At 38.9% G+C, this 15415-nt stretch overlaps 1 protein-coding gene across 1 annotated transcript in view; it reads right to left on the reverse strand.

Moving 5' to 3' along the window:
• Positions 1-6944: 6944 nt before the first annotated feature.
• Positions 6945-15415, reverse strand: part of LOC126476705 (protein Peter pan) — an 81504-nt gene continuing 73033 nt past the window's right edge. The window contains exon 8 of the mRNA XM_050103563.1: positions 6945-7125. Coding sequence (XP_049959520.1) covers positions 7004-7125 — 122 coding nt within the window. The 3' untranslated portion in view covers positions 6945-7003. The remainder of the gene's footprint in view (positions 7126-15415) is intronic.

A 15415-nucleotide genomic window follows, 5' to 3' on the forward strand; every position in this document is an offset into this window, starting at 1 on the left:
AAAGTATGGTGTGCCCCAAGGGTCAATTCTGGGTTCTTTATTGTTCATACTATATGATAATGATCTGCTCACAGAACACAACAGCAAGATACTTAACTATGTGGATGACAAAACCATTGTTAACTGGGGAACCAACGAGAATGATTTGGCCCAACATTGTTCAGGTGTCTTATTTGGATTGAAGAATTACTTCCAAAACAATCACTTAAGCTTAAACATCAATACAACAAATCTAATGGAATTTCAAATACACCACAAACAAGATGAAATGCAATGGAGTATTGTGTCTGATGATGGTTCAGAAATAAAATTGCAAGATAAAACTTCCTTCCTTCGTGTAATGCCAGATCAGCGTATCTCTTGGGAGCATGACATCAATTTCTTATGCCAATAACTAAGCAAATCAATTTATGCAATGTGGAAAATGTCACAATTTCTTAAATATGAGCAAATGAGTATAATCTACTATGCTTTAGTGTATCCATACCTCACATATGGAATTGAAGTATGGGGATGTGCTGCTGCCAAGCATGTAAATAGGGTATTCATCCTTCAAAAAATGGCAGTTACGATCATGTGTAAGCTTAGATATAATGAGTCCTGCAAAGCAATTTCCAAAATTAAGTAACTACTAACACTCCCATCACTATACAGGGTGTTACAAAAAGGTACAGCCAAACTTTCAGGAAACATTCCTCACACACAAATAAAGAAAAGATGTTATGTGGACATGTGTCCGGAAACGCTTAATTTCCATGTTAGAGCTCATTTTAGTTTTGTCCACCTACGCTCAATGGAGCATGTTATCATGATTTCATATGGGATACTCTACCTGTGCTGCTAGAACATGTGCCTTTACAAGTACGACACAATATGTGGTTCATGCATGATGGAGCTCCTGCACATTTCAGTCGAAGTGTTCGTACGCTTCTCAACAACAGATTCGGTGACCGACGGATTGGTGCAGGCGGACCAATTACATGGCCTCCACGCTCTCCTGACCTCAACCCTCTTGACTTTCATTTATGGGTGCATTTGAAAGCTCTTGTCTACGCAACCCCGGTACCAACTGTAGAGACTCTCCGTGCTCGTATTGTGGACGGCTGTGATACAATACGCCATTCTCCAGGGCTGCATCAGCGCATCAGGGATTCCATGCGACGGAGGGTGGATGCATGTATCCTCGCTAACGGAGGACATTTTGAACATTTCCTGTAACAAAGTGTTTGAAGTCACGCTGGTGCGTTCTGTTGCTGTGTGTTTCCATTCCATGATTAATGTGATTTGAAGAGAAATAATAAAATGAGCTCTGACATGGAAAGTAAGCGTTTCCGGACACATGTCCACACAACATATTTTCTTTCTTTGTGTGTGAGGAATGTTTCCTGAAAGTTTGCCCATACCTTTTTGTAACACCCTGTATATTTATGAAACTGTTCAGCTGATGCTAAAATACAAGCAGTACAATCATCTAAATAGAGAAGTGCACATGTACAATACTAGGAGAGACAATGAGTGTCACCTGGAAAGAAATAATACAAAAAGTGCGGACAAGTGCCCCTATTTCATGGGGATCAAATTTTATAACAAACTTCCAAAAAAATTAAAAAGCTAAGTGGAAGCTGCTTTGAAATTGCCTTGAAGGAGTTTCACAGCAATAAGTGTTTTTATAGTATTAAGGAATTCCTCTCAGAGGAGTAGAATACTTTCATTTGTATAAATAGTATTTACATGGTACCAAAAAAGCAACATAATTTTTGTTGTTTCCCACAATGTTATGAGGGGAAATGATCAATACGTAAACTATCCAAAACAAATACTTGTATTTGTCCATGGAGAATAAATAAATAAATTATCCACATTGTTGAGAACGGCTATTATGTGGGGTCTGTGGGGGGCACAGGGATCAGTGCTAGGGCCACTCCTGTTCCTTATTTATATAAATGATATGCCCTCTAGTATGCCATGTATGGAAGTGAAACATGGACGATAAATAGTTTGGATAAGAAGAGAATAGAAGCTTTCGAAATGTGGTGCTACAGAAGAATGCTGAAGATTAGATGGGTAGATCACATAACTAATGAGGAAGTATTGAATAGGATTGGGGAGAAGAGAAGTTTGTGGCACAACTTGACCAGAAGAAGGGATTGGTTGGTAGGACATGTTCTGAGGCATCAAGGGATCACCAATTTAGTATTGGAGGGCAGCGTGGAGGGTAAAAATCGTAGAGGGAGACCTAGAGATGAATACACTAAGCAGATTCAGAAGGATGTAGGTTGTAGTAGGTACTGGGAGATGAAAAAGCTTGCACAGGATAGAGTAGCATGGAGAGCTGCATCAAACCAGTCTCAGGACTGAAGACCCCCCCCCCATGCCCTCTAGTATTACAGGTGATTCTGAAATATTTCTGTTTGCTGATAGCACTAGCTTGATAATATCATTCACATGGTGGGCATTATCTCCCCCACCCCACAAGAAAATTCCTTTTGGTTGAAGAATCTATGGATATCGTCAGTGAAACTAATACATCAGCTGCTAATTAGCCTTTTTCCACAATGTTAAACTGATATTCAGTCAATTATTCCATTTTATCGGAAAAAACTAACTAATAGTAGATGGCTCTCTCAGTTATCTTAGATATGACAAACAGTATGGAAATAAGATGATAGCTAAACATCATCATAGCCTATCTTTTTGAAATTACCTTTGAGGTCTTTTATTCTTCTGGGAAACTGCATTTACTTATTGAACTGTTCATCACATTACAAGAGGAGAGGGCGACAATTTCCGAAGAAATATTATTAAATAAGTAATCTGGGATACCAAACAATGGAAATTCCAGGATGGAATGTAACGATATTGTGAATAAGATGATAGCTAAACATCATCATAGCCTATCTTTTTGAAATTACCTTTGAGGTCTTTTATTCTTCTGGGAAACTGCATTTACTTATTGAACTGTTCATCGCATTACAAGAGGAGAGGGCGACAATTTCCGAAGAAATATTATTAAATAAGTAATCTGGGATACCAAACAATGGAAATTCCAGGATGGAATGTAACGATATTATGAAAAGGATAGTCACTACTCACCATATAGCAGAGATGCTGAGTCGCAGATAGGCACAATAAAAAGACTGTTGGAAAGTGAGCTTTCAGCAACGAGGCCTTTTTTTAAATAAAACACACACACACACACACACACACCCATGCAAACACAACTCACATAGACATGACTACAGTCTCTGGCAACTGAAGCCAGATTGTGAGTAGCAGCACATGATGGGAGAGGCAACCAGGTGGTGGAGGTCAGGAGGAGGCTGGGCCAAGGAGGGCGAGGGATAGCCAGGTAGAGGTAGGGGAAAAAGTGCTGCCTATGGGAGTGTACAGGGATGAAATGGAGAGAGGGTAGGGCATCTAGGTGCAGTTGGGAGATTTGATGAAGGGCACGAAGGGGATTGCAGAAAAGGAGGGAATTAAAAAGACTGTGGCTGCATTGGTGCTACGGAGGGCTATGTAGTGCTGGAATACAAACAGGGAAGGGCCTAGATTAATAAGGAGACCAACGAAGGTTGCGGCCAGGAGGGTTACAAGAACATACGATATATTGCAGGGCTGTTCCCACCTGCACAATTCAGTAAAGCAGGTGTTAGTGGGAAGGATCCAGATGGCACAGGCTGTGAAGTAGTCATTGAAATGAAGAACATCTGTTCAGTGGCATGCTCAGCAAAGGGGTGGTCCAGCTGTTTCTTGGTCACAGTTTGTTGGCGGTCATTCATGCGGGCAGACAGCTTGTTGGTTGTCATGCCCATGTAGAATTCAGCACAGTGGCTGCAGCTTAGCTTGTAGATCACATGACTGGTGTCACAGTTAGCCCTGCCTTTGACGTGATGGGTGATGTTTGTGACTGGATTGGAGTAGGTGGTGGTGGGAGGATGTATGGGACAGGTCTTGCATCTAGGCCTGATACAGGGATATGAGCCATGAGGCAAGGTGTTGGGAGTGTGGGTTGTGTAGGGATGGACGAGGATATTGTCTAGGTTCATGGTTGGCGAAATACCACTGTTGGAGGGGAGAGTGGGTAGGGCATTCCTCATTTCAGGGCATGATGAGAGGTTGTCAAAACCCTGGCTGAGAACGTAATTCAGTTGTTCCAGTCCTGGATGGTACTGAGTCACGAGGGGAATGCTCCTTTGTGGCAAGATGGTGGGAATTTTGGGAGGTGGCGTGTGACTGGAAAGATAAGGCACAGAAAATCTGTTTTTGTACAATGTTGGGAGAGTAATCATGAACTGTGAAGGCCTCAGTGAGACACTCCGTATTTTTCGAGAGGTACTGCTCATCACTACAGATGCAATGGCCCCAAGTGGCTAGGCTGTAAGGAAGGGACTTCTTGGCATGGAATGGGTGGCCTGTCGAATGGAGGTATTGCTGGTGGTTTGTAGGTCTGATATGGACAGAGGTACTGATGTGCTCATCTTTGAGGTATTCTCATTGCATCTTCATGCCAATTTCATTTAGTTTTCTCAATGCGCTATGACCTACACCCTCTGATTTAATCCTGGGCATCAGTCAACAGACTGTTTCCAATTGGCTACGAGAGATGGGAAAGATTCTGGAAGATCAGTAGATGGGTACCACTTGAGTTGAATGACAGGAAAATGGAAACATGCAAAAACACGTATGATTTTGCTCACTCAGTACAAAAGGAAGTCATTTTTGCATCATATAGTTTGGGGGGATGAAAAGTGGATTTATTTTGGGAATTCCACATGCAAAAAATTCATGGCTAGACCCAGGCACACCATCCACATCAACTGCAAGACCGAATCGCTTTGGCAGAAAGAGGATGCTCTGTGTTTGGTGGGATCAGGGGGACGTCGTCTACTATGAACTTTTAGAACATGGGGAAATGGTTAATATTAAACATTACCAACAACTAAAGACTTATTTGAACTGTTCACTGTTTGAATAAAAGCCACAATACCAAAAGAGGCCACAAAAAGTCATTTTTCTTCATGACAGTGCTCCTACACATATGGCAAAACTGGTTCATGACACATTGGAAGCACTCAACTGTGAAATTCTACCCCATGCGGTTTACTCATCAGTCTTGGCTCCTTCCAATTACCATTTGCCTGCATTGATGGGTCACGTACTTGCTGAGCAGTGGTTTGGATTGTATGAAGATGTGAAAAAAATGGCTCAATGAATGGTTCACAGCAAAAGGGGAAAATTTTTACTGCCGTGGTATTCACAAATTGCACAAAAGTGGGAAAAATGTATAACAAACAATGGAGCATACTTTGAACAAAGCACTATTTATCATTCTTGTGAATTTAACATGTTTTTCAGACAAAAAATCCACATTTCATACTTGTACACCTGGTAGACAGTCACAGAAAATAACAACTACTGCTATCTTGTTATTTAATGTTTATAAAATTTGGTGAGTGAACATGTAAATGGCATTCTCAATGGAGCAATTCTTCTGAAATCCAAACTGTGGTTTACTGAGAATATTATTCTTGTTCAGGTGAGATACTATTATAGAATTCTAGAATATCACCTCAAGAATTTTGAAAACTAGTGTCAGCAATGATACCGTACAAAGAATAAACATATATGAAGTTTGGAGACGTACTCATGACAGGAGCTACAAGAGACTTTAGAACCAATTTCAGATATGATACAGAACAGAAATTTTTTTTTGCAGGGCACATCATGAGTACACTCCATCTTCAGGCCACGAGTGGCCTACCAGGACCATGCGACCGCTGTGTCTTCCTCAGAGGAGGATGCAGATAGGAGGAGCGTGGGTCAGCACACCGCTCTCGCGGTTGTTATGATGGTATTCTTGACCGAAGCCGCTACTATTCGGTCGAGTAGCTCCTCAATTGGCATCACGAGGCTGAGTGCACCCCGAAAAATGGCAACAGCGCATAGCAGACTGGATGGTCACCCATCCAAGTGCCGACCATGCCCGACAGCACTTAACTTCGGTGATCTCACGGGAACTGGTGTATCCACTGCGGCAAGGCCGTTGCCTCACATCATGAGTACAGATGACAAACTGTTGATCAAGAAGATATGGAACACAACATGCTTAACAAGGAACAATCGGCTGAAAGGACACATGGTGCAATGGAAAGGAAATGGAATAAAGGGAAAAGAAGCCATACAAAGTAGGCAGAAGCACATAGGTGGACTGAGTGTAGGATCAAAATTAAGATCACAGAAACACAAAGAATTAAAGGGTAATGGGAAGACAAAAGATGTGCTGAACAATTAACTTGTCATGCTAAAGGACTGGAACAAATAAATATTAGCAGTTCATATCCCTCTTCTAGTATATCAGTTCACATCCCTTTCCCAAACAGCTGTCATGTGACTTAAGTGTTCATTTTATGGATCTGAGAGACTAAGACTTGATGAAATAACCAGTTTGTATTCATCAATATCAGTAAAACCTCTACAAATACCTAAATTACAAAAAATTAGTTCATTTTCTTCAGTTGTACTTCCCAATAAATTATTAAGTAACTATGCAATTACAATTTACTACAGGAATACATTAATAAGGAACGTACCAGTTTAAAATCCTGTTAGTGTTATCAACATCAGAGAGAAACATTAGCTCAGAAAAGAATGGGAGTACGAACCTGATATTGCCTTGATGAAATAGTCATCCTACCATTCACCTAAAGTGACTCAGGAAAACTACGAAAATTCTAAATCAGTATGGCTTGAAAGGGATTCAATTCATTTGAATAAAAGTCCATGTAGATGCAAAAGGTTACTTCAAAAGGACAAGGAGGAGGAGCAAAAAAGAAAGAGAAAAGTAACAGATAGGCGGCACAGATCTAATCTGCACATAAGGCGGTTCAAAAGCTGTAATATAACTCTTAAACAAAAAATGTTATTTGCTATTAATTTTTGTGCACTTTAGTTGAAGAATTGTCTCTTTTATTTACACAATTTCTACACTTATTATCATCTGGACTTAGAGTCTTTTTTTCTTTCTGTGTTTAAATTTTGGTGTCTCCTCAAGACGAGCTTTCTTGTTCCTGTGAAAATCAGTTCCTCTTTTTCTTTTAACTCCTTTGTCATTGCCAGTGAACAAACCTGAAAAAAGAAGTTAACAACCTAAATTAATTTCACATACAGTCAAGAATCCCCGTTATTTTATAAAAATAAAGTGAAAAATGAAAAGCACATTGCAACAAATACATAAAATGATCACATTAGACTGAAGATTTGTGATTATTCTTCAACAATGTGCACTATGCTTCAATTCGCTTTATTTACTCTTTCAATTAAAGTCTTCCTTTTCTGATTCAGCATAATTTCCTAGGTTTGCTCCTGTTATTACACGAATGTAATATATGTGACAGTATGAAGTAATTATGCAGAAGAATCTCCCATTCTGCAGTGAGGAGTGTGCTGTTTCGGAACTTCCTGGCAGATTAAAATTTGTACTCTGGACCAGTAACTGAACCCAAAAATTTGTCTTTGTGGGCAATGTTCTATCGCCTAAACAACCAAAGAGCAACTCATTATCTAACCTCACGACTTCAATTCTGTGAGTCCCTAGGCTGTGGCTAAGCCATTTCTCTGCAATATACTTCTTGTAAGTCCCACAAAGTGTACGGTAGTGCTTCTGCAAAGTTTGGAAAGCAGGAGATATTCGCAAAATTGAAACTGTGACGATGGGTTGTGGTCACGCACGAATACCACAGGTGAGCACGGAATATTCGACGTTTGAGTCCGTCAGAAACAAAGTGTTCATTTGCTCAGGAGTTTCAGAATGGCGTACTTTTATACGTGGATCATAAAAAATTTTAGAAATGTTATGATATGGGATGATTTTAAAAACTGCATGTTGAAGAGAGCATATGCTGAGCAAGATTATCTGGATGGTTGTGATATGCATAAATATAAAGGGTTTATGGAAGAGCACTTGATATTGTGGTTGTCTGCCAGCAACAGAGCTTGCACTCACAAGGGTGAAATCGTAGCCTGCACAGCACATAATACTGTTGCAGTGAGATGTGCTACATACCATATTTACCTGGGCAGAAGCGGTCCCCAGAGGTAGACTTTTTGAAACCAAACATTCGGTGTTGTAGATTAAGATCCCAGGTATCACAGCCTGCTTTTTGACACTTAATAGCATTAAACAGCTGTATTACACAGTGAGCTTGGGTGGTGTGATGGGTAGAATAATGGCTTCAAATGCACAAGGTTGTGGGTTCAAATCTCATCAGGTGCAGTAATTTATTTTTATTTTTTAAATGTAATTTATTTCCATTTCTTTGTCACACCATTTTAATCATAATATCAACTTCTTCATTTGATTTCATTTTTCTTCCTATCATTCTTTTTCCAGTTGAAATCTTGGTTCATTTGTTTTTAATTAATTTTATATATTTATTTTGATTTAATTTCCTTTGTTTTATCATCCTGATTTTTCTTCCAGGTTATTGCAATCATTATATCTATTTCTTATTTGCTTGAATTTTGTTTTACTTATAAAACCTTCTTTCATTTACACCTTTGGCTTTATTTTGTCCATAGTGCAACAGGAATTTAGGTTCTGTTTTAAATGTTTGTGTGACGATTACCATGCAAAAAAACTGTACATCTGGTAATGAAACACACATTTTTCACACCACTTCTCCAGTCAGTACAAAAAGACGATTTTATCTTTTGTTTTTAACTGATAGATTGGAATTTTAAGTACCTGCTTAAAAAGTTAACATTATACCTATTCCAAATTTATGCCATTTATTGTCAACGTTTTGATACTACAAAGAGACATAAACTAAACAAAAAGAAATAGATTACATTAATTTGTAGACCTTTCTGTCCCCTACATTTTTTGCTTGCTAACCCTGTCATCTGTGGTGTCACTATTTTTAATCACCACCACCACCACCACCATCATCCTATTAGAACGGCTGTGAAATTTCTCTCTTAGCCATCACAAATATTTGGCTATTTCTTCTGAATATGTTGTGATTCCTGAGGTTATGGTTACTGTGGAGTACAAGATTAGAGCTGTTTTAATCTGAATACATATCAGATTTCACTTCTATATTGACATGAGAATGTTACAATATCTCTTGCTTTGAAACTTATTGTCTGCCCACCTCTTTCTGATCTGCGGCGTAGAACCAGCAGTTGACACACACAAACCCTTTCAATCCCATCATACGTCATGATGAGCAACAACAAACCGTAGCACAAAATACATAACTATCCCAATGGCTCCTATATAGACTTTTTACACCTTCTGCAGAAATGAGTATTACTGTTGCATATCTGTCCAATTTTAAAGTCAATTCAGTTCCATCTACAAATGGATTTAAAACTGCATTTTAAATGTGGTAGATGTTTCTAAAATGCCAAATTACCCAGTATAGATTCCCATGGTTGGCAACGTGGCATAATTTGCTGCTCATTCACTACCCCCCTCCCTGTACTAATCCTATTTCTCAGCGAAGCTAACATCTCTGATCCGTCTACAACCCATCTGTAGTGCTGCGTTAGAACAACTGTGAGAAACTGACTGCAACATCTTCTAGAGTGCAAGTCATATATAACAACTGCAACTAATATTTCACATGTTTTAGGGAAACCTGCTTTGTATGATGTCAGGAGGAGGCAAACACAAAAAGGGTAGGAGTCTATTAATTGTCGGTAGTTGAAAGGTATGGTGAATGATGGTACCCCTAAGTGAAATGGCAGCAAAGGACAGGAAAGGACACGAGGTGCACTCAGTGTGTATGCCTGGGGGCCTCATTCAACATGTTGAAGAGGCTATACCAGCAGCCGTTGAGGGAGCAGGTTGCTACTAACTGTGGATTGTGGTGCAGACTAGAACAAATGATACCTGTCATCTGGGCTCCAAGGTCATTCCAGTGAATGGCAGAGAAGGTTGAAAAAACCACCCTTGTGCAAGGAGTTTCAACTAAGTTCACAATTTGCAGCATTGTCCCCAGAACTGATCATAGCCCTCTGGTTCTGAGTCAAGTGGAAGGACTGAACCAGATACTTCAAAAGTTCTGTGACAAGCTAGGCTGCAGCTCTCTGAAATTGTGCCATAGGGTTGAGAACTGTAGGCCTCCCCTAAATGGGTCGCTGTGTACTACACATCGGAGTCTACAACTCAGGGAGCTGACTGTGTGTGGGGTGCACACAAGAGTTTTTTCAATTAGGCTACTCCCCATCCAATCCAGACAATGGTAACTGTATGAAACCCAGAAGTATCAGTGTAAGATCGAAAGAAAGGCCTCCCACCAGTGAGAGTATTAAAATCCTAATGGTAAACTGCCAAAGTATTCTCAACAACTGCCAGAGTTTGAATCACTCATGAAAACCAGTGAAGCTCACATAATACTAGGTACAGGAAGCTGGTTGACACCTGAAATTGATAGGAGTGAGATTTTTGGGGAAAATTTAAGTGTATATCAAAAGGATAGGCGAATGGGAAACAGAGGTGGTGTGTTTGTCACAGTAGACAAGAAATACAAATCCACCAAGATAGACATTGAACCTGCACGTGAGATTGTTTGGGCAAGATTCAGTATCAGGGGTGGGCATAAAATAATAAATGGATCCTTCTATTGCCCAACAGGCTTATCTCCTAATGAAACCGAAAACTTTAGAGAAAACCTTAGTTCACTTGTATGTAAGTTCCCAAAACATACTGTATTCATTGGTGGAGACTTCAATCATCCAACAATTAACTGGGAAAATTACAGTTTTGTTAGTGGTAGGCGTGATAAGACATCCTGTGAAACTTTACCAAATGCCTTCTCTGAAAACTACCTAGAACAGATAGTTATGAACCCCACTAATGGTGGAAATATATTGGATGTAATAGCAACAAACAGACCTTACCTCTTTGCGGATGTCCACATCAAAACTGGTATCAGTGACCATGACACAGTTGTGGTAACAATGATGTACAAAGGACAACTAAAACAGGCACAAAGATGCCCATCTTATCAAGATCTCATGGAATATTTATGCAGCTTCTTTCAGGTAGTACTTCATTATAGATGCCTGCATCATCTGCAAAAACTCTGAGATTACTATTAATATTGTCTCCAAGATCATTAATATACAACATGAACAGCAAGGGTTCCAATACTCTTGCGTGGGGCACACCCGAAGTTTCTTCTATATGTGACAATTACTCTCCATCCAAGAAAATGTGCTGCACCCTCCCTATCAAAAAGTTCTCCATATAGTCACAAATTTCACACGATACCCCTTATGACTGTACTTTTGACAGTAAGCCTAGGTGTGGTACGGAGTCAAATAATTTGGAAAATCAAGAAATACAGCATCTACATGATTGCCTTGATCCAATGATTTCAGTAGTGTCATATCTCAATGAGGAACTTGGAACTTTCAACACAGGGCAGTGGCATGTAGAGGAACTATGGCTCAAGTTTAAAAGAATAGTTGACCATGCACTTCATAGATATGTACCCAGTAGAGCAATACGTAATGCCTTTAATAACTATGAGCAGAATATTGTAAAGTGATCTTTTGCAGAACCCAAAGAAATTCTGGTCATATGTAAAGACAGTTAGTGGTACCAAAGTTAGTGTCCAATCCCTAGTCAATGACACAGGAACTGAAACTGACAGTAGCAAAGCAAAAGCTGAAATGTTTAACTCCGTTTTCAAATTTTTCTTTACAGAGGAAAACCAAGGAGAACTACCCCAACTGAATCCTTGTACCACTGAAAACATGAATGAAATAAGCATTAGTGTCAGAGGTGTTGAGAAGCAGCTGAAATCGTTAAAACTGAACAAAGCTCCAGGGCCCGATGGAATCCCTATCAAATTCTACACTGAGTTTGTGGCTGAGCTAAGCTATCTTCTAACTATAATCTATCATAGATTTAAAAAAAATAAAAAATAACCGTGCCCAGTTCTTGGAAAAAGGCACAGGTCACACCCGTCTACAAGAAGGATAGTAGAAGTGATCTACAAAACTACTGTCCAATATCCTTGACATTGATTTGTTGTAGAATCATAGAACATATTCTGAGCTAAAACATAATGAGATATCTTCAACAGAATGACCTCCTCAATGCCAACCAGCACAGATTCCAAAAACATCGATCATGTGAAATCCAACACACACTTTTCTCAAAATGTACTGAAATCATTGGATCAAGGCAATCACGTAGATGCTGTATTTCCTGATTTTCCAAATTATTTGACTCCATACCACACCTAGGCTTACTGTCAAAAGTACAATAAGTGGTATTGTGTGAAATTTGTGACTAGACTGAGGACTTTTTGGTAGAGAGGGTGCAGCAAATTATTTTGGATGGAGAGTAATCGTCACATGTAAAAGTAAATTTGGGTGCGCCTCACGCAAAAGTGTTGGAACCCTTGCTGTTCATGTTGTATATTAATGATCTTGGAGACAATATTAATAGTAATCTCAGAGTTTTTGCAGGTGATGCAGTTATCTATAATGAAGTACTACCTGAAACAAGCTGCATAAATATTCAGTCAGATCTTGATAAGATTTCAAAGTGATGCAGATATTGGCAACTTGCTTTAAATGTTCAGAAATGTAAAATTTTGCACTTCAAAAAATGAAAACTATCCTATGACTACAATATCAGTGAGTCACTGCTGGAATCGGCCAACTCATACAAATACCTGGGAGGAACACTTTGCAGGGATACGAAATGGAATGATCACAAAGGTTCCATCATGAGTAAAGCAGCTGGTAGACTTCCGTTTAGTGGTAGAATACTTGGGAAGAGTAATCAATCTACAAAGGAGATTGCTTACAAATCAGTTGTGTGACCAGATCTAGAATATTGCTCAATGTGTGGGACCCATACCAGATTGGACGAACAGGGGATACTTAATGTATATAGAGAAGGGAAGCATGTTTGTTTGATCCATGGAACAGTGTCACAGAGATACTGAAGGAACTGAACTGTAAGAGTCTTAAAGATAGATGTAAACTATCCTGGGAAAGTCAGTTAAAGTTTCAAGAACCAGCTTTAAATGATTCCTCTAGGAATATTAACTCCCTACACATCACTCACATAGGAATTGTGAGGGTAAGATTAGAATAATTACTGCATGGACAGATGCATGTAATCAATCATTCTTCCCACAATCCACATGAGAATGGTGGAATAGAAAGAAACCGTAATAACTGTTACAATGTGATGTACCCTCTGCCACGTATCTCATGGTGGTTTGCAGAGTATAGATATAAATAAAAATGTAGAATACATTCAGTCCAATTCTTAAATTTCTTGTCATCCCATTATCTACTGATGTCTATTGGTATGCGATGAGTCTTGCCACTGAAATTTATTCTCACGATAACGGTTACAGTCAGTTTATTATCACTTATTCTGTTTGTTAGACAGATCAGCTGGATTAATTTCCCTCCCTGTTCCATTTGAGTGTCACCATCAAGTTCTAAAGCTGATTAAAAGCAGGTAAAGTTTTTACCCGGTACTCTAATAAATGAAAATCCAACCATATTTCTCATTTGCAACCCACTCAGTAAATCATTACAGCCTCTCATAATTAAATAAAATACTGATCTGGGTTCAGAATCAAGTAATGTTTTTTGAAGGGCAACATTTCCACTTTTCAATGTTATCTTTACCTAAAAAGCAACATTAATGTTTGTATATGGTATCCATGTATGGATGAGAACTTTTACTTTGTTCAAATAAAACAAGAGTTTGTAAGATGGTAGAACTTAGTGTTTCCTCCTGTGTTTCACAAAATTGTCAAATTTTAAGTAGTGCAATAAATTGTTATAGTGGCTAGGTCATTGTTTCTCACCTGTCCCTTGGACTAGTGCCATATGAGTCGATGTCACATGATTGTTTGAGCAACGCTGATACTGTATCGAGCATTTCAGGAAATCTTGAGGCTAACTGATTGTGAATACTGTTTGCCCAACCCTGCCCTTCCGAATTCTTCAAAATAAATCAGTATGTGACCTAGATATCCAAAGCTTGATCTATAAATGTAAGATGAACCTAAAATGTTCACCTCAGCAGCAATATTTTAATCTGTATTTTTAAAATGATGAATTTGGTAACGAAACCTCATCCCATAATTGAGGAAATATGGTTCACTGAATAAAGAGAATCAAACAAGTTGACAATGGGCAACAAAATGTTAAATACATAATGATAGATCATGTAATCACTATGTTTTACTTGAGCTACAGCCATATGATTGGTCCCATAGTTTTCAGGCATCAGCTGTAGCTCTGTCTGTCAGCATATACAGGATCTGCCTTAGAAGATTTTCGGTGGCAGTGAGACACGGTAAGGATAGTGAACATGAAAATTGCTAGCTTCTGCATGGTCTATCGCGAAAGGAGTCTTATGACTAGGGACTGGAAAATGTAGCTTCTTTTTTATTATTAGCCACACAAATTTTGAAGTGAAGACAAACAAAGCCTTAGTTCTTTGAAAATGGCAAAAAAGTGCAAAATGGGAACTTTGTCACTGGAATGTTTATTTTTGCAAAAACTGCAACACTTTTTCTTCCAAAATGGCCTTTGTTTTCTTCTTTTGGCTGTGTTTGAGCTTTCAAAACTGATTGTTCTGTCAAAAGCAGCAGCAATTTTGCACCAGTGAACTGAGTGCATCTCCGAGTTATGATGTTTCTGGACGTTATTTGTCTTTTCCCTACCAATTTAACGATCATAAAATCTGCAGACTATTAATTTTGACCTTTCATGGGCATTCATAGCTGTACAACCCATGCTTCACAATGCTACAGATAGAACTGATATGGCAGTTAGTGTAGAACTAGAACCAAACACAAGGTGACTCTATTTTAACATTATGGGAAGAATTTTGGCACAGTTGAAACATGTTACAAATTTTGTTTTTCACTTGCTATAGCGCAAAGTGCAGACTTCTGGGATTGTAAGGGTTGCAATCAAAATCTGTGGACCAGGATTATTCGCTTCATTTATTCAAAATAAGAAAACAGCGAGCAATGCACAACACAAAGCACTTGGGAACAGTTACCGCACAATTGCTTGTTGAGTTTAGCAGAGCATTGTAGGAGACTTAATTCAGGCCAGCACTATAATAGTATTCGATGCAACTGCAGTTCAAAACATGTCACCTAAATTGCCACATTATAAGCACCCACATAATTAGGTTTAGCTAAATATACACACACCCATGTTTCTTTGTCATAAAATGCTAGGTCCCATGACCAAGAACCATAGTGTGTATCTTAAATAGACCATTCAACTGTCCACAGTTGGCATGGCACCAGATCATTGAGTGCATTGATATGTCACTGTGTTCATGCACATTTTATTTTGCAAACAGAGATATAGAATGTAAGTAACTGAAAACTGGTTAAATTTTTGA

Source organism: Schistocerca serialis, chromosome 1, assembly GCF_023864345.2.
Source record: "Schistocerca serialis cubense isolate TAMUIC-IGC-003099 chromosome 1, iqSchSeri2.2, whole genome shotgun sequence".
Classification (NCBI taxonomy): Eukaryota; Metazoa; Arthropoda; class Insecta; order Orthoptera; family Acrididae; genus Schistocerca; species Schistocerca serialis.